Below are 23448 nucleotides of genomic sequence, written 5' to 3'. Positions count from 1 at the left end.
CTCACCCACCTCTGTGCTGTGATCGATCATCTGTCTCGTTGTCCCATTATCTTATATCACTGAATCGTTGTTTTTATTTCTTTGTTTTGGGCAGGTGGGCAATTGTATACATTGCGCAGATGAAGCCTCTCATTGTCCCTATCCTAAGCGAGGTTGAGTAGACACCCATCTACTCCAACTAGGCAACCCAATGCACGGATTTGATTGTCTGCTCGCTCTTTCTGTGTATACCTCTTCAAACATATCTGTTTTGTTATCCCTATCGCGGTGTGGAACAAACAATACCTTTGCCTCTCTTCACTGTTAAATCTTGTCTCTCATTCATTTTATATGACAGTCTGCATCATACTCAAAAGACTATGTCAGAGAGTATGTATTATTTGTTGATGAAATAAAAATCTTTGGAGGAATACTAACTCGGCTAATTCTTATCTTCATCTTCTTGGCAAGTTCCTATCAAATGGCAATAATCCAGGCATGAGCCAACCAACCATTCGTTCTGCCATAACGGTTCCTGTGGAGTTTCTATTGAAGTAACTCTGAGCTTCAAAATTGTTTGAGGTCTTTATATCCCAAGGAAATACAAACTTGAATTATGACAAGAACACTCTTTTAACTACAACCATTACAAAGAGAAAATCTATTTCAACAATATCTTGTTTTCAAATAACCCCAGTTCGATGGCCTAAGTAGATCTCGCCTGAAACAATTGTACTGTATAGACTTCTTCAACTATGCCTCAAATGAAAACAACTCATGAACGAGTTGTGGTTCTCTTCCTCGGTTTTACTCTTGGGAGTAGGGTTGTCACATTATAGGAAGTAGTCAGGGGCAGGTTTTTTGGCGGGAGGCCCTCTCGAGTCCTGCATTTAGAGTGTGTTAGTGATCATAGGGTATAAGAATGACAAGTAGAAAACATTATCAAAAGTGGTCGTACCTGCTGGGCTGCCTGGAACACACGGAACTCTTTGTTTAGGTTCTCGTCCAGCTCTAGAATTGAAGCAATATTACCGCATCTGGATCATCATTGAAATACGAGTTAAATGCAAATATCAAACTAAAAGGATACACAGACGGTCCTGAGTATCTTATTTACCTATAACAGTAATTTGGAGCTGACCACACTGTCACAATCTGGCTATCGAACATCCATTTGTAACCCTCCATAACTAGTTGATGTGCTCGTCCTATGTAGTCTATGTTGTTTGTGTGGTTAAAAGTCGTGACAACACTGCCGCCAAAAAGGAATCCAGCTCCACGAGGACTCAATCCCCATCCCTCAACTATATCCTCGGGATCAGACCATAGGAGGTCACACATGGCACCATCATGTGGCACTTCTTGCTTCCGGTCAATTGTCCTGATCTGCCATAAACGTCCCCGTCAGTTAACTCAATCTTAGTTGAAACTTCTGACAATATCAACAAAGAGAGAGAGAGAGAGAGGGGAGAGAGATTTTTCCATCAACCTGATCAAGAGTATTAATAGTTGGCGAGAGACCGCCATGAACACAGAATATCTTGTTCTCAACAACAGCTGAAAGACTTTTGTACATATAAAAAGAGTCGCATTATTTTAGCATCAGAGATCCCAAAAACTGAAACACATAAAGGTGGAAATGCGTGCGGTGAGCAAGTACCTCATGTAGTCAAAAATATCGGTGCAGTATCTCCAGACATTTACAGAACCATACTTACGCAAACACTCATCATAAAATCCATAAACCTACTAAAAACAAACTGTGTAAATACTCTTGAATATATACACAAGAACCAAAATTGTCAATGAGAGACTGCATTCACCCACCTGTGTGATTTGCCTGCTTTCGTGGTTTCCTCTGATGAGAGTTATACGGTCTGGATATCTAACCTGAGAGGATATCAAAGCAACCCATTTAAGTGATTCAAAGAAACATGGCCTAGTACAAAGTATAAAACAACGTCAAGAGTGTTTACCTTGAGAGCGAGTAGAAGCAGAAACGTCTCAACAGAGTAGTATCCACGATCAACAAAATCGCCAAGAAACAAGTAGTTGGTCTTGGGGCAATCACCTCCAACTTTGAAAAGCTCCATCATGTCATAGAACTGCCCATGGATATCACCACACAGCTATTCCAGTGCAAAGAACAACCAAAATCTCCAAGAAATGATTAGCAATTCTTGAAAATAATAACACAAATGGTATCTACTGTCAACTTCACTGCCCTTGACACAACTAAAACTTGTTCACATGAACACCATCTGATAAACACAGTAACGAACCAATACATCAAACGCAAAGATTCTGCTGAACCATCAACATCAGTTTCTTGGAACATTTCTTGATTTACAGATAACTCTTAACTATCGAATCCCTAGATCGAGAAATAGGGGTAAAGCAAGAACTTACAGTGACGGGAGCATCGACTCTCTGAACATTACTCTCTTCAACGAGGATCTCCATGGCTTTGAGGCAGAGAGACTTCACCTCCGATTCGCTCAACGGTTCGCAGCGCTTCAGCTGCTCTATCTGCCTGTCTAGGTCTGACATTTCCTCTTTCGATTCCTCTTCAAAAAGACTCCCGAACCGATCCCTAATCCGATGATTCCGTCGAAATCAACAACTCTCCGAGCTTCGTCTTCTCTTCTTCTTCCCCGGGAGAGCTTCTCTCTCCTCTCCGCAGGGGTATGCGAATGTCTTCTCTCTCCTTCCTTAATCTTTTATTATTATATTTAAAACCGCCCCGCTTCTTTTTAGAAATTGTACATTCATCGTGAATGTTTTAAATATAACAATTACATACTGGGCCCATTAAGTGATATGGGCCTGTTTTATAAGCCCCATTCGTTTTAAGACGATCAGAGGATCACATCAGTGATCGGCAACGATGGAGAGAAACATCGAGAAGATGCTGAACAGAGTCTCGGTGGTGTTCATAATCATCGGAACGTTGATCATGGTGATAATGATTCTCCAGACGCCGGGAACGTGCATCTCACCAGAAGCTCCCTCGAAGCCCCACACGCATTTCCCGAGATCCACCTGCGACTCCTCGCCGCGAAAGCATCTCCCTTTACCCAAGAAGAACGCTCGCCTCTGGTCCTCCAAGGCTTGGACGTCGCGTCTCTCCTCCTTCTCCTCTTACTTCCTCCGATTCCGCGATCTCGGGCTGCTTCGCAACCACACCAAAGCTCTCTGCCTCTCCGCCGGCGCCGGCCACGCTCCGATGGCGATGAACCAGATCGGGTTATCTGACGTTACCGCCGTGGAGTTGGTGGATTCGCTTCCTCTTGTGAGAAGAGCTGATCCTCATAACCTTCCTTTTTTCGACGGTGCGTTTGATTTCGCGTTTACTGCGCATCTTGACGATGCTCTGTTTCCGTGGAGGGTCGTGGAGGAGATGGAGAGGACGGTGAGGCGAGGCGGGTTTTGCGTGGTGGCGGTTGATGAATGCGGTGAAGGTGATGTTAGGGATGTTGCTAGACTTTTCTTGAAGTCTAAGCTCGTTGATGTTGCTAATGTGACCTTAGAAGGATCTAAAAGGACTAGTGTACTACTCAAAGTTCAAGACTTTAAGACATGACTCTGTTTTTGTCTTATCAATGTTTTGGTTTTTCAGAGGTTGTGCATTATATCTAATCCTTTTGTATATGACTGTGTTTATCTTATATTACCTGCCTTCTACTGAGTTTGATTCTAAAGATTGATTAAGACTCTGCGCACGCCGGTTCAAAAAATCTCAAGCACTCTTCGGGCTGAGCCTCACTGGCTGTAGTTTCCGGCAGTGAAGTTTCTTGCCGAGCCACCGGTGGAGCTTCAGTGAGGATAGGGGGTAGAAGTCTGAACAACTTCTGAAGGCTTGAACTTGTTGATGTAGTAGCTAAGAGACGGTCCTATCTAGTCCCCACTGCTTTTGGTTTAGCTGGAGCATCTTTACCGACTTGGAGGAGTATAGAGGAAGCTGCGGCGATAAGGGCAAGGCCTCCTACGATTGCTGCTGTGTTCTCAGCTCCATCAGAAGAAGATCCTGCAGTACCTGAGCTTATGGCAACATATACGGCAGGCTGCAAAAAGTAACAAGAAAAATTATATTATTCAGCAAAAGATTAGCAATAGAATTGAGTCAATAAAGAGTAAGAAGAAGCCAATAGAATTTGGATGAGACCAAATATAGCACCAGACTGATAGGATCAAGAAGCGTAAGACTCTTCATCATCTTGGAGATTTGTTGAAGAAGAGATCACTTAAACCCTCAAACAAAGGACTACCAGATAAGAAACTGATCAAAGACCTCTAATCTCTTAGCTTCTTCCTCAAAGACTATTTATACTTGTTATCATGCTTTTAAACTAGATTATAATGCTTATCAGAAAACATATCATGATTCAACTACATTATAATGCCCTATCACATGAGTGGATCGATATTACAAACCTCAATTGAGTAAACATTGGTCTGACCAGCAGTATCCTTCTCAACATAGCCAGTTCAACCGCGCTTCCGAGGTGGAAACGTTCCCACCACTTTAGTCTTCTCTCCAGCCAACCATTCCATACTCACAGTCCCAACCTGTGTGTTTCAGCCATCCAAACAACATCAAGTTTTTTTTCTTTCAATTTCATGATTTTAACAATAACAGTTTGAGTTAAGCTACATGCTCAAACATGTCTCAGTTTGAGGAAAGAAGATGTAAACGCTTAACAGCTCTCTATATAGTAATTTATTGTGTGTACTTAATCGGGTTATTATTTAGAGATTTACTATTTATGTTTTGTGGTTTTTGCTTTAGTTTTTGGTTTTTGTTTTTGTAGAAACCATTTTTCATCCAATCAAGTTTTTGGTTTTTGTAAAAACCATTTGAGTTGTCAATCAAGATTTTCAATAAATAGATTCCCTAAAATTTAGAGAAACTAGTTTTTGAAAAGTTTAACCAATTTATGAAGAAAAACCAAAAACCAACTTTTGTGAGCTTTTATGAAGAAAAACGAATTTTGATTTTTTTTGTAGAAACTACTACATTTTAATTCATTAATAATTAATTTTTCATAAAAATAAAATTATCATAAAATATTTTGTACATTAGATATCATTTAAACAATAATGTGAAATATTTTAATTTGTGTTTCATATCTGTAAATAAATTTATATATTTTATAAATAATATATTTAATTTTAAAACTTAGTTATTAGTTTCTATAACTAAAACAATTGAATTATTTTAATAATTATCAGTCACATTAAAAATAAAAAAATTTATAAAAACATAATATGTTTTATTAATAAAATGTGTTGTATAATCCTGAAATATAAAAATTACCATTCAACTTTAAGAAAATATAAATAATTTATGTAAGAAATTTATAATTAGTTTCAAAATTCTATGTACTTAATTTTTGTATAATTTATAATATTTATATAAGAAAAACTATTGCTTTTGAAGTTTTAAAAATTAAAATAATTTATATAAGAAAAATTTCTAAGTAGTTTCGAAATTTAATATTTTTATTTTTGCATAATTTATATATATATTATGATTTATATTTTACTATAATATATTTTTCATAAAAATATAATAATTTAAATATGTTATAGTATTAATTTTAAATAATAATCACAGTATTTTGATAAATTTTAATTGTAAAATCTAAATATTTATTGCTATTTTGTTGTATTATTTTAAAGTAATGTATTGATTAATTTTTGGAAAAAAAATACAGCAAAACCAAAAACCAAAATCAAAATCTAAAAACCAAAAACCAAATAGTAAAAGCTGAAAACCAAAAACCAAAATCTAAAAACCAAAAACCAAATAGTAAAAGCTGAAAACCAAAAACCAAAATCTAAAAACCAAAAACCAAATAGTAAAAGCTGAAAACCAAAAACCAAAATCTAAAAACCAAAAACCAAATAGTAAAAGCTGAAAACCAAAAACCAAAATCTAAAAACCAAAAACCAAATAGTAAAAGCTGAAAACCAAAAACCAAAATCTAAAAACCAAAAACCAAATAGTAAAAGCTGAAAACCAAAAACCAAAATCTAAAAACCAAAAACCAAATAGTAAAAGCTGAAAACCAAAAACCAAAATCTAAAAACCAAAAACCAAATACAGCAAAACCAAAAACCAAAATCAAAATCTAAAAACCAAAAACCAAATAGTAAAAGCTGAAAACCAAAAACCAAAATCTAAAAACCAAAAACCAAAACTAAAAACTCCTGAAACAATCATCACCAGAATCGTTCAATTTAAGTTGAATACTTGTTTGAACTGCTCATGTATTTAGTAAAATTGGGGTTGGGGAAACAAATTAATTAGTTTTCATAATCCTGAAAACAGCCAGGTATGTTGGTCGTGGATTAAACCGTCCAAGGCCATTAGATAAATTAATAAAATTAATTATTTCACCTGCTCAGAGAGTATTACAAGATTGAGGTCAACATCCCCACCTTAAAGTATTGGAAGTTGTTGAAAAAAAAAAAAGTATTGGAAGTTGACCATTAAGAATTTATTTAATCCTATAAAAACATTTATTCAAATTGAATACACCGCATCACATCAATGTCAGTTTATAACTTTTCTTCGAAATTTTATATTATGTGACAACAAGACAAAATAAAATAAGGATTTGTTAAAAGAGATTTTATAAAGTGGTGGTTTGTTTTGGGGTGCTTACAGCAAACAACGGACCCACGTATAACCTTGACAGGTTTGCGCGTCTTTCCTTAAGTCATGCGTGACTACAAATCGATACTCACCAGTCGCCACGTATCTTTTACAGATAATTCATGCTGCCACGTTATGGGACCCGCCTTAGCGGTTAATTATGCCCCAACTACTTTTTAAATTTGGCGCGCGCCGAGCCGTCGCCGACCAAAGCTTCTTCTCTTTCTTCTGCTTTGTCTTTTTTTCTTTTTCTTTTTTTTGTCAGTTGAGTTTTATTAATGGGTCAAAGCCCTAAACAGAACTAAGCCCACAACTTAAAAAATAAAAAGGACACAAAAGCCCTAACAAAACAAACAGACTTTGGACCGCCAGTCCAAAGGAGAAAAACCATTGCAGAAGGATACCGACTGATCACCACCACGTGTTTGATCGCCCGGCGATCAATGGACACAGATCAAACTGGGAATCAGCTTGCTTCCGCCGGTACCAGAGAGGAGATGCGACGGATCCCTGCCGACGACGGAGACAGGATGAAGAAGAAACGCTTACTCGGAGCAGTCTTCAGCCAGATCCAAATCAATCACTAAATCGACGTCTCGAGAAGAAAATACAATCGTTTTCAATCAACTCAACAATCTTCGATCTTTCTGCATGAATAGCGATCATCTTTAATGATGAAAAAAATCCGAAGATGAAGCGGCCCTAACAAAGGGGAAGAAGAAGCCATCAAAGATAATAGAGGAGAGACGATTGAGAGGAGAATATGCAGGAAACGCCAATCGAACATAACCAGGATTATCCCGGTGATAAGCCGCCGCCAAACACCATTGGAGCTTGACGCGGAGTCAAAAGCCGGTCGTCTATCACCGGAGGAAAAAGGATAGGCGCCAGAGACAAAAACCGAAAGTCCACCAAGAGATAAGGTGCGACTTCGGAGTCGATGACCGGTCGGAAAATCCGTAGCCGGTTGAAAGACGCCGGAAACAAACCGGCGATATAAACAAAAAGCTTCATCAGATCTCTAACTCCGTGAAAGATAAATGTGAGATAAATGTGAGGAAACAGAGTAGAGAGAGAAGCTTTTTAATAAACATGTGTTCCTATAATTCTTCTTCTGCTTTGTCTTAGTGATGTTTATATCTGATAAGCATTAAAGTGTTGTTAAAAAAAGTATTATAGTATTGTATTTTTGAAGTTTTAACTGAATTATATTTAACTTTATATGTTTTATTGACAATTTGAGACAAAGATATTATATATACATCTATAGGAAAAATACAATTTTTTAACAAAACTTAGCTAATTGAGATTTGTTCAGACTTTAAGAACTGAATATAAACATTAAAACCAAATTCTTTTTGGTCGAATTTGAAAAATTTAGTAAAACCCATCAGCTATATTAGTCTAACTTTTCTTACATTTTTCAGGCATGAAACGTAGAAGCATGTTTTGTTATATTTTAAAATTTTATAATGTTTAATATATGGCCAACTTGTATGTACAGAACAAAACATGAATGCTAATCCAATGCATGCAGAGGTACAATTCATCATATCAGTGAAGTGAAGGGGCCCAAGTGGTGGCCAGATAAATGACTTTTACAAGTAGTACTCGGGAGTTATATATTTAAATGATGATAGTCATGCTAATCTATACTCAATAAACATTATTTGTTGAGCAAAACCATTAGTGTTTCAAACATAAAGCAAGCGATTAAAAATAGCATACTCAATAAACATTATTTTTCTAAAATTAAAAGATATATTCAAGAGATAATCACAGTGTAACATAAACGCTTGGTTTGCTTTATAACTTGATATTTTTATATATTTTATTGGAGCTAGTTTAACAAAACATGAATTCAAGTAAACAAAGTTAATGTCACTCGTTTAAATCTAACTTAATATGTAACGAAAAATTAGTTTAGTAGATAAAAAATAATTAGTTTAATTAGTAGATGCCTTAAAAGGATTTATGGGTTCAAATTTTATTTAAAAAATAAAATTTTCAAAAGAAAATAAATTTAAAATAAAATGTATCTCGATATAGAAATGTATACGAATCCACAACCTCTTAATTATTAGAAAAAAAGTGTGTTGAATCCGGGAACAAATGAACAAAGCGGTAGACAGTATTTAGCTTAAGCCGATCAACTAAACTCTCGGCTCTTGAACCGTCCAAATAAAACTACGTGATTACGCGTAATTGTGGTAGACTCCAATTATTAATTGTAAAAAAATCTTTTCGATGATGGATAACACTTTTGTAACTTGTAAGAACAAAATTAATAGTCAGACTTTTTTGATATTTATAATTATTTTAATTTGAATTAACGATCGTATAAATGACAATCCAACAAACGAAGCAACTAGAACTAAGAAGACCCTCTCTCCCTCTAACAAATCTCCTTCGGTCTCCGAGAAAAAAAAAAGAATAAGAAGAAGCCGAAAAAGTCAACGGCGGGAGGAAGAACGACAGGTTATTACCAAATTCCGGCGAGGTAATCCGACAATGCGAGGGTTATTTCTACTCTGTGGTGTTGTTTTGATTCAGCTGCTTGCTGTTCAAACCGATGCTCAAGGATCTAAAAGTAAATGGCAGACGCTCACCGGTGAGTGCTCTCACTTTCTCTCTTCTTGTATTAAAGATCACTTTCTTGATTACCTTTTTAATTTGTTTTTCTTTGCGTGCTTGTTAGGTTTCTCTCCTCGTGTGATTGCTCGTGGAGGGTTCTCTGGATTGTTCCCAGATTCGAGCATCGATGCTTACAACTTCGCAATGCTGACAAGTGTAGAAGACGTTGTTCTATGGTGTGATCTTCAGCTAACCAAAGACGGAGCTGGGATCTGCTTCCCTGGTTTAACAATGAGCAATGCTTCTAATATTGAAGCTGCTTACCCAAATCGTACAAACACTTACCTTGTTAATGGAGTCTCTACACAGGGCTGGTTCACCATCGATTTCTCCTTGAAAGATCTCAACAAAGTTAACTGTAAGTCTTCTTAACTCCATTAGCGAGTGCTTTTGTAGAAGAAAAAAGAACAAAGAAAAATACTCATGACTTAGCATTAAATCATCATGTTTCATAAATAAAATTAACTCGAAAAAGTGTTAAAAATGATATTTATTAAAAATAAAAAACAAATGTATATTTCATATTTGGATTTAGGAGTTGTTATTATGAGTTTGAATAATTTATACTATTATTTTTTGATAAATAATTAAATATGTGTTATTTTGGGAATTTTTATCATTGGATACTATTTTTGTGATAAACTTAAGAAAGTGTTTTGTCCAAAAACAAATGTGTGACGACGTTTTGTTCTCACCTTTTGCAGTGATCAGAGGTATATTATCTCGGTCCGAGAGATTCGATGGAAACGGATACTCGATCTTGACTGTTCAAGATGTAAACACAGAGCTGAAACCACAAGGCCTTTGGTTAAACGTTCAGCACGAGGCCTTCTACGCGCAGCATAACCTCAGCATGACCACCTTTCTAACCACAACTTCAAAAACCATTATCATCGACTTCATCTCTTCCCCTGAAGTCAACTTCTTCAAGAAAATCGCTGGACGTTTCGGGCGTGAAGGACCGATCTTCGTGTTCCGTTTTCTCGAGAAAGAAACATTCGAGCCGACGACAAACAGAACATACAGTTCTATCTTGAGTAACTTGACTTTCGTCAAAACGTTTGCTTCAGGGATTCTTGTTCCGAAGTCTTACGTGTTGCCACTAGATGACAAGCAGTACTTGCTTCCGTCTACTTCTTTGGTTCAAGATGCTCACAAAGCAGGACTTGAAGTGTTTGTGTCAGGTTTTGCTAATGATGTTGATATTGCACATGACTATAGTTATGATCCTGTCTCTGAGTATCTATCTTTTGTGGATAATGGTAACTTCTCTGTCGATGGTGTGCTCTCTGACTTTCCCATAACTGCATCTGCATCCGTCGGTAAGCAAAGCAAAACTCTCTTATACAGACAAAGCTCTTTGTCCTTAATATAAAAGACTCAAAATCAAAACATTCTTTTTCATGTTTTCATCAGAATGCTTCTCTCATATGGGCAGAAACGCTACAAAACAAGGTATGATGAGTTATAACTTTGCGTTTTTTCTTTTCTTATTGTGACTTATGTCATCTACTAAATGATTCTTGTTTTCAGTTGATTTTCTTGTTATATCCAAGAATGGTGCAAGTGGAGACTACCCAGGATGTACAGACTTGGCATATGCCAAGGCAATCAAAGATGGTGCTGATGTTATAGACTGCTTGGTCCAAATGTCCAGCGACGGTACACCCTTTTGCTCAAGTTCCATCGATCTTGGGAACACCACAATGGTCGCCCAAACTCCTTTGAGAAACCGTTCAACAAATGTTCCTGAGCTTAGCTCACTTGGTGGTATATACACTTTTAGTCTCACCTGGCCTGAGATCCAGACCTTGACTCGTAAGTTTCTTCCTACTATTAATAGTAACTAGTTTGAGAGCTTCTCATATAGATACAAACTACAGACTATTTTGAAATTAGATAACTTGCCAGTTACGGTAACTATACTCCAACTGTTTTGTGCAGCTGCTATATCAAACCCATACAGAACATACAATATGTTTAGGAATCCAAACGAGAGAAACGCTGGGAAGCTTGTTTCCCTTACTGAGTTCCTAAACTTGGCAAAGAACTCCACCTCTCTTTCCGGTGTTTTGATCAGTGTGGAGGTAACCTCTCTTGAACCTCCTTTAGTCTTAAAGGTTTTGGGATCATAACATCTTCTTGTGTCCCTCAGAATGCAGCATACCTGAGAGAGAACCAAGGGATAGACGTGGTGAAAGCGGTTCTTGACACACTCACACAAACCGGCTACACCAACATCACAACCAAAAAGGTTATGATTCAATCAACAAACAGCTCGGTTCTACTCGACTTCAAGAAGCAGAGCCGGTACGAGACTGTGTACAAAGTCGAAGAAACCATCCGTGACATTCTAGACTCTGCTATAGAAGACATAAAGGCATTCGCTAGTGCTGTTGTCATCGTAAAATCATCGGTCTTTCCTGACTCAGAGGGTTTTGTCACGGGGCAAACCAATGTTGTGGAGAGGCTGCAAAAGTCTCAGCTTCCGGTATATGTTGAGCTGTTCCAGAATGAGTTTGTGTCTCAACCTTATGACTTCTTCTCTGACGCAAATGTTGAGATAAACTCTTATGTTACTGGAGCTGGTGTTAATGGAACCGTCACTGAGTTCCCTTACACAGCAGCTAGATACAGAAGTAAGTAGACTAATTATTATTATTATTATATATTTTTTTTTTAGGTGGACTAATTATTTACACCAAAAGGTCTCACAACATAACATCATTAATTAGTACCTAACTTGGTTTCTCTCTTGTGCAGAGAATAGATGCTTGGGAAGCAAAGAAACTCCACCTTACATGGCTCCTGTTCAACCAGGTGGACTCTTACAAGTTGTGAATCATGCGTCTTTACCTCCAGCCGAAGCTCCGAACCCGGTGTTCACAGATGCTGATGTTACTGAGCCGCCACTACCTCCGGTTACAGCAAAAGCCCCAACCTCAACCCCTGGAACACCATCAGAACCATCAACCAATGCACCAGCACCTAGTGGACAAACCCGCCTCACTCTATCTCTTCTCCTTTCTGTTTTTCCAATGGCTATTGCCTCTCTTCTACTTCTGTGATCAAACCCTTGATCACACATCTTTATAAGATTTTCCTGTGTGTGACAATGTCAGATCTTAATTAACAGCCGGAACCATAATGTTTTCTCATGTTTATATTCTAGTTCTGTCCTAAAAAGAGCAGGAAATTCTTGGAGTGTAACTTTCCCTCAGATTCATTTGTTGTTGTAACATATACTCTTACTACTATTGCCTTGTGTCTTGTAATATCTACAATATTTGTATTCATGTAATATCAAATTTCTTACTGCACTGAACAAAAAGAAATTATTTTTTGTGTTAATCTTTTTTTGCTTCCATCTCCTGGAACAACTGTTTCACAAGTTGGTCTTTCCGTAGATGAGCTGATCTTTTGACCATTTCCCTTAACACTTGAGCTACTCCATCAGAATCATCATTCTTACAGAAGGTAGTTATCAAACATATTGAATGTTTGATCATCGCAACCGCTCCTAATCAAATCATGCTTATGTATTGAATTTTTTATAAGCCCATGAGCGAGAGAAAAAAATAAAGAAAGAAATGGAGATGCGGGGTATCGATCCCCGTACCTCTCGCATGCTAAGCGAGCGCTCTACCATCTGAGATACATCCCCATTGATATTACAGCGAGTGGTAGCACAATAGTTTTACAAATCTATTTTTGCCTAAGGGGAGCTCGTACTAAAGCAAGCCCGTAATGATTTTATGAAACAACGCCTCAGGCATAAACAAAAAACATCCAAAAACATGTAATATCCATTCTAAAAGTCTGGCCTTGTGTCTTGTAATATATAATATGATTTTAGTACATCCAATGGGTTTGGATTACCAGGGAAATTAAGAGCAAGACCGGTGCAGCATCCAGCAACGATCTAACATTAATGCCGAACAACCAAACTGTGTTCTCCAGACAAAAACAACTGAAACAAGAAAAGTACAAACTCTTGTTTGGATACGGTATTGTTCTTCTTTCTCTTAGTATTTTTTCTGGTTATTTTAGTCCAAATTGAGTTCGTTAATCCGTATTTGAATCCTCAAAATCAAAGCAAAAGATGAATCAATACATGAAAAGTAATCACTTTGGAGCCCTTTTGCACAATGTTTTAATAGAAAAATCACAACTTTCTCATAAACAATTCGAAACAAAAGTTTAAACCAAAGATCAAAAAAAAAATCTGTAAGAAAAAAAAAGAAACATTAACAATTAGAGTTACAAACAAGAGCACACAACATGGAAGAATCTTTTGGAGAAATCTAAAGAATAGTGATCGAGAATCAACGATCTCTCTAGTTATTACACCTCAAATCTCTCTTTTATCATCCACATCTTTTGTATCTTTGCAGCTACCCAATCTGATCTTCTCTTTATGTAAGAATTTAAAAACAGAAATAAAACTCTTTTTGTGATGCTAAAAAAAAAAACAGAAACTCACTGTGATGAAAGTTTTGAAGATATTTGCTTTTCTCTATGCTTCAATACCTGGAAAATGTTAAATCAAAATGTATCAGATGAGATCAACAAAGCTTAAAGCCTTTAAGATGCTGATGAGTGTGTGTACCTACCTCTATTTCCTCCCACATTGTAGCTTCTTGGATAACCTTCAGAGGCATTGCCAGACGGGTCTGAGGCTACATTGTCAAAACCAAAGCCGTAAGAGCGAGACAAGCCGTCTAACTCATTAGCAGACTGATGAGGCATCGTCTGCTGCCACGTTGAGTCGCTGTAAACCGAGTTCCCTCTGTACATTTCCCCCATAGACCTATCAAAACCGTTTGTATTGTTGTTGTTGTTACTACCAGAGAATGGTAACGCAGAGAGTCCAGAACTTGTCCCAAAGCTTCTCCCATAGCTATTAGCATCAGAAAGCCCCCAGTTTCCTCTGTTGTTACCAACAGAGACACCCAAGTTCCAACCCGGACCAGAAGAATCAGTTCTGTTTCCCCACAGCAAGTCTCTATTGCTCGGGTTGTAAGCAGAGTCGCCTCTGTTGAATCCTATTGGAGAGTTGTTGTAACGGTTTGGTGAAGCATTATTGAAGTATTGGCTCCCAGGGATGCGGCTAAACCCAAGAGTAGTGTTTCCATCAAAGCTCAGTTCTTGATTTAAACCAAGACCAAAGTTATTAGAGAAAGCATTCCTCCCGCTACCAATAGGACTAAACCGACCTATGTTGTTACTATTATAACCAGGAGCAAAGCTATTGAAGTAGCTATTATTACCAGATGGCCTATTAGGTACTACTACTCCATAGTTATTACCACCATACCCACCAAGAAGTGGGCTTCGGTTAGCAGCAAGAGGAGCTGAGGAGGAAGAAGGCTCCTTAGGCACTGCTCTTTTGACCTCGACCATTTTGCCGTTTAGCTCGTGGAACGTCTTGTGAAGAACCATGTCGACAGACTCCTCTGAATCAAAAGTGATGAAGCCAAAGCCACGTGGCCTCTGCGTGTTGTGATCGTACATCACCACAACGTCTGCGATCGTACCGAACTGATCAAAGTAGTTCTTGAACTCGGCTTCGGTGATGCTAGACGGTAAACCTCCAACGAAGATCTTCTTTGTTCGATTGCTGCCGCCACCGTGTTGGCTAGGTGAGGAGATAAGGTGCATTGGACTCGCGTGGCGTTTCAGCACTTGCTGGTCGTCACGTGGCACAGCTTTCTTCGCCTCCACCTGACAAAAAAAAAGAAGGACTCTTACAATCCTTTAATCATTGATCTAAACACTAAGACTCATCAACTTTAGGACACACAAAGACAGATCTATGAGACAACAACAATGATCAGAGGAAAGGATGTGAACTTTTACTAACCGTGCGGCCATCGATGATGTGTTTCTCCAAGATGACTCGCTCTGCAACAGAAGGATCTGCAAAGACGATGAAGCCAAAGCCACGTGCACGTCCCGTGGTACGGTCACGCATGATCACAGACTCGATCAAATCACCGTACTTGCTAAAATACTCTCGAAGCCGTTCTTCGTCCGTGTCCCATGATATCCCGCCGATGAAGAGCTTCCCCAGATCCGATACAGATTCCATCTTTTGCTCCTGCGAATAACAAATCAATGAATCCGATCTTTAGAACACACAGATCAGTTTCTCATTTCATCTAACAACAGAACAAATCTTGGATCGTGTCTTAACAGAGCTCAAAGCTCTGAGATTTACGGACAGAGAAACATGGAAATCTACTTTTGTCTGAAAAAAAACAGAATCCAAATCTAAATCCCGATCAAATCGGAATTGAGCATCTTTTCAAATCTGACAATGGATCAACAAACAAAGCATCATCCAATCAAAACAGAGGAATGAAGAAAACAGAGAAACAATGAGATGAAGAACAGCAAACAGACAAAAGACAGAGGAAGAAGATGAAAGAAAAAAAAAAAACGTTAGATTTGAACTTGTGGAGAAGGAAATTCACCATCTTGGAGAGAGGACCCAGATGATGGAAAAATGTGGAGAGAACCTTTTTAAGATCTGGAGAAAGGGACAAGGACAAGAGAAACAGAGGATGTTTTGTTCATTCTATAAGACATCCACTCTTTCTTTTTCTCTCTCTCTCTCTATAGGGTTCTTCTCTTATCAAGATGGCCTCCCTCTCTCTCTCTCTCAAACTTATTAAAAACTTTTCCTTTTTTATTTTTATTTTTCTGTAATGCTTTCTTGATTTTTAAGTTATTGATTTTGATTACTTGAAATTCATTAAGAAGGATTCCTTTTTTCCTCAGGCCAGAGATGGTAAAACAACAGTCACATATAATAATAGGCTGGGAAAGATTTGAGATTTGCATCTCTGTAAGAATCTTATTTTTGGGTTGTTAAAGAGAGGCAGATGATGGAAGATGATATAGCTCCTTTAGTTTTATATTTCTATATTTTCCCATAAATATATTGATCCTCTATAGTTTATTTGACAGCTAATAATTTATTTATGAGAAGCAATCAAACTAATAATTTTCCAATTTTTAAGGGATTAAATTTAGTTATAGAATCGCTTAGAAAAAATCAAGAGTAGTGTGTTACCAAAACATCTACACATTATTCCTTCCTTTAGAAACAAACTAAGGTTATACTTTATAATGCATATATACTTTGATGTAAGTTACTTTAGAACTGAATCTATGTTCAGAGAAATACAACATACAAAACGTGTTAACAACAATAAATGATGTGATTTTTATATACTTATCTAGTGAAACCCTTTTGATATGTCTACATTGACATGTAAGGAATTTTTGATTATACAAGACTCGTGAATATTAGTTACTTGATCGATATCTTTTAATATATTGCAAAGAAGAATCATATGCCCTACAACTAAAAGAAATTAAAACACTATTTTTGCATCAATTTTACTATTTTAATATTCTATCATATTGACATTTGATCTTTTCCAATAAGGGAAAGATATTCTGTTATGTGGGTTTTTCTTGTTCACTTATGTGGGTATTTTATATATATGATGCCTAAACTAAATAACAAATCAACAAGGCAGAAAAGATATGATCTATAGACTGTATACAGCTTGTCGTGTGTGGAGGCAAAAGTCTAAATGTTCTTATGAGTACTCAAAGATTGCACTATAATATTTATATTTAGTATTAATTATATGTAAACGGCCAGTGAACCATAAAGTAATACACTTGTTTTAGTAATTTTACATATAAGAAAGGTATTATCAGTTGCAGTAAAAAGGTTATATGAGTTTACGTGTTTAAAGGTTATATGAGTTTACGTGTTTAAAACCATTGAGTTTATCTTATAACAGTTTTTGCATGACCATGCTTTCATACATCGAAATTTAAATTATTCTCAAACCGTTAAATATTTTTGATATTTAACGGTCATCAAATAGAAAACTACAAATTGTTCATCACTTTGTTTCTGAACACTCCTTAAAATGGTCACCAGCACTTGAGTAATAATATCACTATTCCTCTATAGTCAATATATGCATATATTATGAACTAAAAGCATTGAAAATTACGTACACAAAACTAAGATATTGGAACTACCCTTACTCTTGGTCAGATCTAAGTTATGATGATGGTGAGGACATCACCTTTTTGAACTTTGACAATTTTCATGCATGACTTCACCGTTTTTACATTTGAAGTTATGTTCTAAATAAACAAATTGTAAAATTCTTTTAGCTATTTGTTTAAACTTTTTACTAGAACCAACTATTTCAAGCGTGTATATAATTTGTCCATGTAACCGAAAAAGGCAGGTCTTACCCACTTTCATGCTGCCTTAATATATTGTAAAAATTATACATGATAAAAGAATATAGTCTAGTGGTTTGTAAAACATGACATAATAGATATGGTTGACAAACAAAACCACTATCCCCAGGAAGATAATTTGATAAATTAATAGTTTAACATAACATTCTGGATTTAAGTCTAATTGTTGTGTTACTGATAAAAATAAACGATTGTGTTAACTGGACCCAATTGCTCATGTTAGAAATGGGCCATGTTAATTGGATCCAGTTAAGCAATTCAAATAGCTTAGTATGGATGGAGGTAGGCCTCGGCATCCGGGTCGGGTATTATCGGGTCAAGGTTCTTCGAGTCCTATCAATTTAGATCCATATAGGTACCTATAACTTTTCGGGTCAGTTCCGGGTCGGTTCTTGTCGGGTCCGGGTCGGTTCGGGTCTATAATTTCAATACCTGTAAAATACCCAAAATTTTCGAGTATATTTCGGATCCGGGTCGGTTTGGGTATTTAGAACCCGAAATAGATTCGAAGTACCCGAACTGGACCCGAAAACTCTAAAAATACCTTAAGAACCGCAAAAATATCCAAAAATTTATCCAAAATCAGACCCGAAAACTCAAAACATACCCGAATTTTACCCGAATACCCAAATTATATTTTCTAAAAATCTAAAATTTCACCAAAAACCTACAATTATACTCGAAAATCCAAACCTGAAACCTTAAAAAAAATCTGAAATACCAAAAATATACCCAATCACCCAAATATACCTAGTATATACAAATATTTGCGGGTACTTCGGGTATCCGAACGGGTCTTGGGTAGGACCCGGACCCGAACCGAGACCCGCGGGTCCAAAAAAAAAAACCCCAATAGGTATTTAGCATGGACCCGGACCCGGACCCGAACCTGTATTTTCGGGTCGGTTCCGGTTCGGGTCTTTGGATCCGGGTAAAATGCCCAGGCCTAGATGGAGGAATGAGAAACGCTCGATTTCTACTTGGATAGAGAGAGTTATGAGGTTATCAACAAGGTGTTAGCCTCGCTCTCAGGTACATGTGAGGACATCATTTTGGCCCAATGACGAGAGAAACTTGTCGGAGATCACCAAATGTGTAGATCTCGGAGACAAGTACAATTCGTTTCTATCTCATGCGGAGGAGAAAAGAGATGAGAGTTAAAGCAAGGGTCATTGGTGAATGTTCTGAAATTACTCAAGATTGTCCACGGAAGATTCCAAAGTAAGTTGAGTTGTAAAGATTCGCGGGAGTTGATATGTGATAATCGCCTACCGCACTGCTTTTGACACTTCACTAGCGATAAGTCAGATTAATTTTTAATTCTTTTTATATTGAACACTCTAAAACTTATAGTTAGCATCTCAAATACTAATTTAGTTTTGGGATTTTTTTTTTCTGATTAAACTTGAGATATCCAAGACACATGGAAAGTCTAGACTAATCCATAAGTAAATTTTTTTTTTCGGTTTATATTGTTTACAATTTCTAGGTTTGAGATTTTGTAACTGAATTTGAAATTTGAACCGAACTAAAAAAAAACTAATTTTGTATCCAATTTAAATTGAACGATATTTTGAATGTTAAGCATAATCTGCATCCGAATTTAAATGATAATTTGAATGAGTAACAAAAAAAAATGAATGTTAAATACATCGGAATTTTTGAAGTCAAATAAATATCTGAAATTTTGAACTACCATCCAAAATAAATATTTAAAATCTAAAAAAACAATTGAAATATTCAACTTGATAAATATTTTGATCAAATTCGTAAAAGAATATACGAACTAAGTATTGTTTTAATCAAAACGATATCAAATCCAAAATAAATCTTAAAAATAGTTACAAATTTACATAAATCCAAATTATTATTAACCAAATTTAACTCAAATATCTGAATATGAGATGCCGAACCAGAATGTTAATTCTACAACATTTGTTGGTTTAATATGAAAAAGGAAATTAATAAAGAAAAAAAAAGAGGTTAACAAAATAAATAAGAAAAGAATGAAAAAGGCAAAAACAATGAATCCAAAGAGCGGTCGGAAGTCTCCTTCACTGTAAGAGAGAGAGAGAGAGAGAGACAGAGAGCTCTCAACCCGCCATAGCTGAGCTTCCCTTTTTTCCTTTCCTTCATTTCTTCTATACCACCCTTGAAAACCCCTCTCTAACTGAAATGAACCCTCAAGCTGACAATGAGCGGAAGGAGTTTCAGGTCGGTTGCACACCGACGGCAGATTCCACGGCGAGGCACAATTCAGGAGGAGGAGGAGGTGCGAGGTATAAGCTGATGTCACCGGCGAAGCTTCCGATCTCGAGGTGTAACGACATAACGATTCCTCCGGGGATGAGTCCGACTTCGTTTCTGGAATCTCCTGTTTTCATCTCCAACATCAAGGTTTAAGCATCACCTATTTACTTCTCTTGGTGAAGTATCACTTGTTCTTCACCTCATTATTGTGGATTTGTTTAAGAAAATTTAGGTTTTATGATTGCATTTTTTTTAGACCCAAGTGATTTGTGAAATTGAATTGGATACAGTCAGCTTTCTCTCTATCCAAAAATATTATCTTTTTGACATTTTGTTCCCACTTGTTTGTTTGTTTTTTTCGTTGCTTAAGTTCTGATTCGGACCATTGTTCATGTTGCTACGATTCTTCTAGTAAGTGCTTAGTGTGGGGGAATGAGTTTGTTAGTTGGGCTGTGTAATTTGGTGAAGATGCTTTCTGTTTGTCCACAAGGAAAAAAAAAACAATGGACTTATGTTTCTTAAATCTTTTTTACAAGTACTTCAAAAAAACTATGATTTTTTTTTTTTATTTGGCCTAGATTCTGATTCTTCACGTTCACGTTACTATACTCTGCATTGGTTTGTATTTCTGTCTATTCAGATTGTTCTCTGCGAATAAACCTTTTTATTGATGCTAAGTAGTTTTTTTTATATATATATATGTCCTCCTCTCTTTTTACTTCTTCACATTGTCGATCTTCCCTGTCTGGTACTGCTCTTGTCTTTTTCTTTCCATTCTTTGTTAATTGTTTTTCCTTTTAGCTGTATAGAAATTCCATTTGCTTAAATTAGATATTAATAATATGATTCCGCTGGTGAGAAAAAAAGTTTTTTTATTTTATTTTATTTTTAATCATGTTCACCATGTAGAGGTAGAGCTGTAGAGTCATCGTCTCCTGGGTATTAGCTCAAGTTATGATCAGATCATATCAAAGTGTTGACTAATAGTATAAGTGATGGATGCTATGCTTAATTACATTTTCCTATTTAGTTACATCTTCATACCATCTTTCAGAACGAGTTTATTTTTGTCGTCTTTTGTTTAATGTATGATGTTTTATCCATGTCATTGATATGTGAACTTTTGTTTACTTTCAGCCAGAACCTTCCCCTACTACTGGTTCTTTGGTCAAGCCCCGGCCAGTGCATGTGAACTCAAGTTCTTATACAGGAAGGACATTCCATCAGAATACCTTCACCGAGTACAAGTCTACTGAATTTGAATTCAGACCTCCTGCATCCAACATGGTATTGTTTCTTAAACTCCCTTGTGTGCTGTTGCGGGGTTGCATCGTCTTAATATCTCTATTGATTTCAAGGTTTATGCAGAGCTTGACAAGCATAGAAGTGAGCCACCAGTACAGGGCCATGGATCCTCCTCACACTCACCTTCTTCCATCAGTGATGCTGCTGCAGCTTCCTCAACCAACCTAAGCCGGGCAGCTCCTCCTGTTCAGACGCCACCAACCGGATCTGATCAGGATGAAACAGTCCAGACATCTCAAAATGACTCCAGAGGAAGCACGCCACCAGTCTTGGCCGATGATGGTTACAACTGGAGAAAGTATGGTCAAAAGCATGTCAAAGGGAGTGAGTTTCCGAGAAGCTATTATAAATGTACACATCCTAATTGTGAAGCGAAGAAACTATTTGAAAGGTCTCATGATGGGAAGATCACTGATATTATTTACAAGGGCACACATGACCATCCTAAACCTCAACCTGGTCGCCGAAACTCTGCTGCACAAGAAGAAAGGGTAGGTAAGTGTATCCTCCAATGACTATAGCCGAGATGGTAAAACCATATACAGTCCCCTTGACAATAAACTTCATCTGAATACAGAGAAGGGCGTCTACAACTTGTCTCAAGCCATTGAACAAACTGGTAATAACAACCCTGAAGTACCTCTGACAACTGAAGATGGTGGAGAAGTTAAAGATGACCTGGAGGAGGAGGATCCATTTACAAAACGGAGGTATTAGAATTTTTTTTAAAGAGTGAGGATTCAATTAGGTGCTTGTTTTAAAATAGTGATTAAAAAACTTTCTTGCAGGAGGTTGGATGGGAGCATGGAGATAACAACTCCACTTGTGAAACCTATCCGGGAGCCTCGTGTTGTTGTTCAGACTCTGAGTGAGGTCGACATACTTGATGATGGTTATAGGTGGCGTAAGTATGGTCAGAAAGTCGTCAGAGGAAACCCCAATCCCAGGTTCGTTTAAATGTGCCCCACCAACAAAGTCCTCTCTTACTGTCTTAATGAACATACACCAGCAAAACTTGCAGTTCAAGATGATAGCTAGAACAGTTTAGTCTTTTGTTCTGTTCAAGTGGCTAGTTGTTTGGTTTGTTCACAAAGTGTTGATTGTCTTGGCAATTGGATCCTTGTAGGAGCTATTACAAGTGCACGGCTCCTGGATGCCCAGTGAGAAAACACGTGGAGAGGGCATCACATGATCCAAAAGCTGTAATAACAACATACGAAGGCAAACACAGTCACGACGTTCCCACTTCAAAGTCTACCAACCACCATGACATCCAGCCTCGGTTCAGACCAGATGAAACAACAGACACCATCAGCCTCAATCTCGGTGTAGGAATCTCCTCTGGTGGACCTGACCACACTTCCAGCGAACGTAATCAACAACTCATCAACCAAACTCACCCAAATGGAGTCGGTTTCAGGTTTGTTCATGCTGCTCCCGTGTCATATTACCACGTAAGCTTAAACAGCGGAATCTATCAGTATGGCTCGAGAGAAACACAGAACGAGACTCGAAATGGTGATGTCTCGTCCTTGAACCATTCATCTTACCAGTATTCACATAACATTGGGAGAATACAATCGGGTCCTTAGAAAGATACATGAAGCAAACAGTATTGGATTCTTCTTAGGTTAGTAATGAGACCTTGTTCTATATAGTTTCTCTTTCTATACGGAGAGCTGATCTTGATTTTTAAACTATATATATATATATATTTGTATGTGTTGTGCTCCCAAAAAATGTATTGTACAAATACACAAGGGTAATGCTTTTTTGTTAAACATGTAAGAAACATCAATATGTTAGAATCACCTAATTTATATCAAGTACAAGTTCTACAGTAAATATTAATTACTCATTAAATCAACACTATACAAATAAGTTGTAGTGTTAATCAAGCAATAGACCCAGCGCGGGTATGAATTTTCGGTTTTTGTTTATTTATTTAACTAAATGATGTATTTGTAATATTTGATGTATTATATTAACCAATTAAATAATTTTTTTGGCATCTTAAACCATCCATTTACGATGAATATTCGATATCATATAAAAAATTGAACAAATAGACGTAATTAGAGAATTATGGATGATATATAAAAACAATGGTTATTAATGTAAAATATGAAGAAATATTATATTATGACTTAGTATGGCATAAAAGATTATAAATTAGTTATACATGTTTAAAGAAAATAAAATGATTTTTAAACTTCTATGAAAAATTTAACATATAAAAAAGGGCGATGAATTAGTCATCAAATTGTAAATAATTTCATAATTTTATTAATAATAAATTATTTATAGTCTTTGTTTTT

General features: G+C 36.8%; 6 protein-coding genes and 1 non-coding gene across 9 annotated transcripts in view; 4 read left to right on the top strand and 3 right to left on the bottom strand.

Annotated features, from left to right (window-relative positions):
* Positions 1–412, top strand: part of LOC106306382 (V-type proton ATPase subunit e2-like) — a 1417-nt gene extending 1005 nt beyond the window's left edge. The window contains exon 4 of the mRNA XM_013742982.1: positions 95–412. Coding sequence (XP_013598436.1) covers positions 95–161 — 67 coding nt within the window. The 3' untranslated portion in view covers positions 162–412. The remainder of the gene's footprint in view (positions 1–94) is intronic.
* LOC106306380 (serine/threonine-protein phosphatase PP-X isozyme 1-like) overlaps positions 1–2682 on the bottom strand; it is a 17955-nt gene extending 15273 nt beyond the window's left edge. Inside the window, exons 1-8 of one of the 2 annotated variants that reach the window (XM_013742979.1) lie at positions 2389–2677; positions 1956–2108; positions 1807–1869; positions 1640–1725; positions 1469–1544; positions 1097–1365; positions 938–1016; positions 529–863 (exon numbers count right to left, since the gene is read on the bottom strand). In XM_013742979.1, the coding sequence (XP_013598433.1) occupies positions 813–863; positions 938–1016; positions 1097–1365; positions 1469–1544; positions 1640–1725; positions 1807–1869; positions 1956–2108; positions 2389–2529 (918 nt within the window). In that variant the 5' untranslated portion in view covers positions 2530–2677 and the 3' untranslated portion in view covers positions 529–812. Of the gene's footprint in view, positions 1–528; positions 864–937; positions 1017–1096; positions 1366–1468; positions 1545–1639; positions 1726–1806; positions 1870–1955; positions 2109–2388 lie in introns of those variants that run through there. The other variant, XM_013742978.1, reaches the window with a different exon arrangement.
* Positions 2683–2848: 166 nt separating this feature from the next.
* On the top strand, positions 2849–3667 carry LOC106303763. The gene has a single exon (XM_013740080.1). It carries the CDS (start codon positions 2867–2869, stop codon positions 3560–3562), a length of 696 nt encoding a protein of 231 aa, XP_013595534.1. The 5' UTR covers positions 2849–2866; the 3' UTR covers positions 3563–3667.
* A 5349-nt stretch (positions 3668–9016) lies between these two features.
* Positions 9017–12484, top strand: LOC106301901 (glycerophosphodiester phosphodiesterase GDPDL3-like). The gene is made up of 8 exons (XM_013738386.1): positions 9017–9251; positions 9339–9632; positions 9979–10596; positions 10691–10729; positions 10808–11092; positions 11219–11361; positions 11430–11913; positions 12038–12484. Exons 1-8 carry the CDS (start codon positions 9152–9154, stop codon positions 12340–12342), a joined length of 2268 nt encoding a protein of 755 aa, XP_013593840.1. The 5' UTR covers positions 9017–9151; the 3' UTR covers positions 12343–12484.
* A 381-nt stretch (positions 12485–12865) lies between these two features.
* On the bottom strand, positions 12866–12938 carry TRNAA-AGC. The gene has a single exon. It is a non-coding gene; the product is annotated as a tRNA-Ala (tRNA).
* Positions 12939–13506: 568 nt separating this feature from the next.
* On the bottom strand, positions 13507–15941 carry LOC106307013 (heterogeneous nuclear ribonucleoprotein 1-like). The gene is made up of 4 exons (XM_013743840.1): positions 15751–15941; positions 15138–15374; positions 13888–14998; positions 13507–13804 (listed from the first exon to the last, which is right to left on the bottom strand). The coding sequence occupies exons 1-4, from the start codon at positions 15751–15753 to the stop codon at positions 13791–13793; spliced, it is 1365 nt and encodes a 454-aa protein (XP_013599294.1). The 5' UTR covers positions 15754–15941; the 3' UTR covers positions 13507–13790.
* A 3655-nt stretch (positions 15942–19596) lies between these two features.
* Positions 19597–22925, top strand: LOC106301866 (probable WRKY transcription factor 20). 2 transcript variants are annotated; one of them, XM_013738350.1, is made up of 6 exons: positions 19597–19972; positions 20963–21112; positions 21184–21625; positions 21708–21840; positions 21919–22077; positions 22257–22925. In XM_013738350.1, exons 1-6 carry the CDS (start codon positions 19751–19753, stop codon positions 22720–22722), a joined length of 1572 nt encoding a protein of 523 aa, XP_013593804.1. In that variant the 5' UTR covers positions 19597–19750; the 3' UTR covers positions 22723–22925. The 2 variants fall into 2 exon arrangements, with proteins under 2 accessions (XP_013593804.1, XP_013593805.1); XM_013738351.1 differs by lacking the exon at positions 19597–19972 and adding an exon at positions 20783–20854.
* The last annotated feature ends 523 nt before the right edge of the window (positions 22926–23448 follow it).

This window comes from Brassica oleracea, chromosome C7, assembly GCF_000695525.1.
Source record: "Brassica oleracea var. oleracea cultivar TO1000 chromosome C7, BOL, whole genome shotgun sequence".
Taxonomy (NCBI): Eukaryota; Viridiplantae; Streptophyta; class Magnoliopsida; order Brassicales; family Brassicaceae; genus Brassica; species Brassica oleracea.
This window is presented reverse-complemented; position numbering and strand designations above follow the sequence as displayed.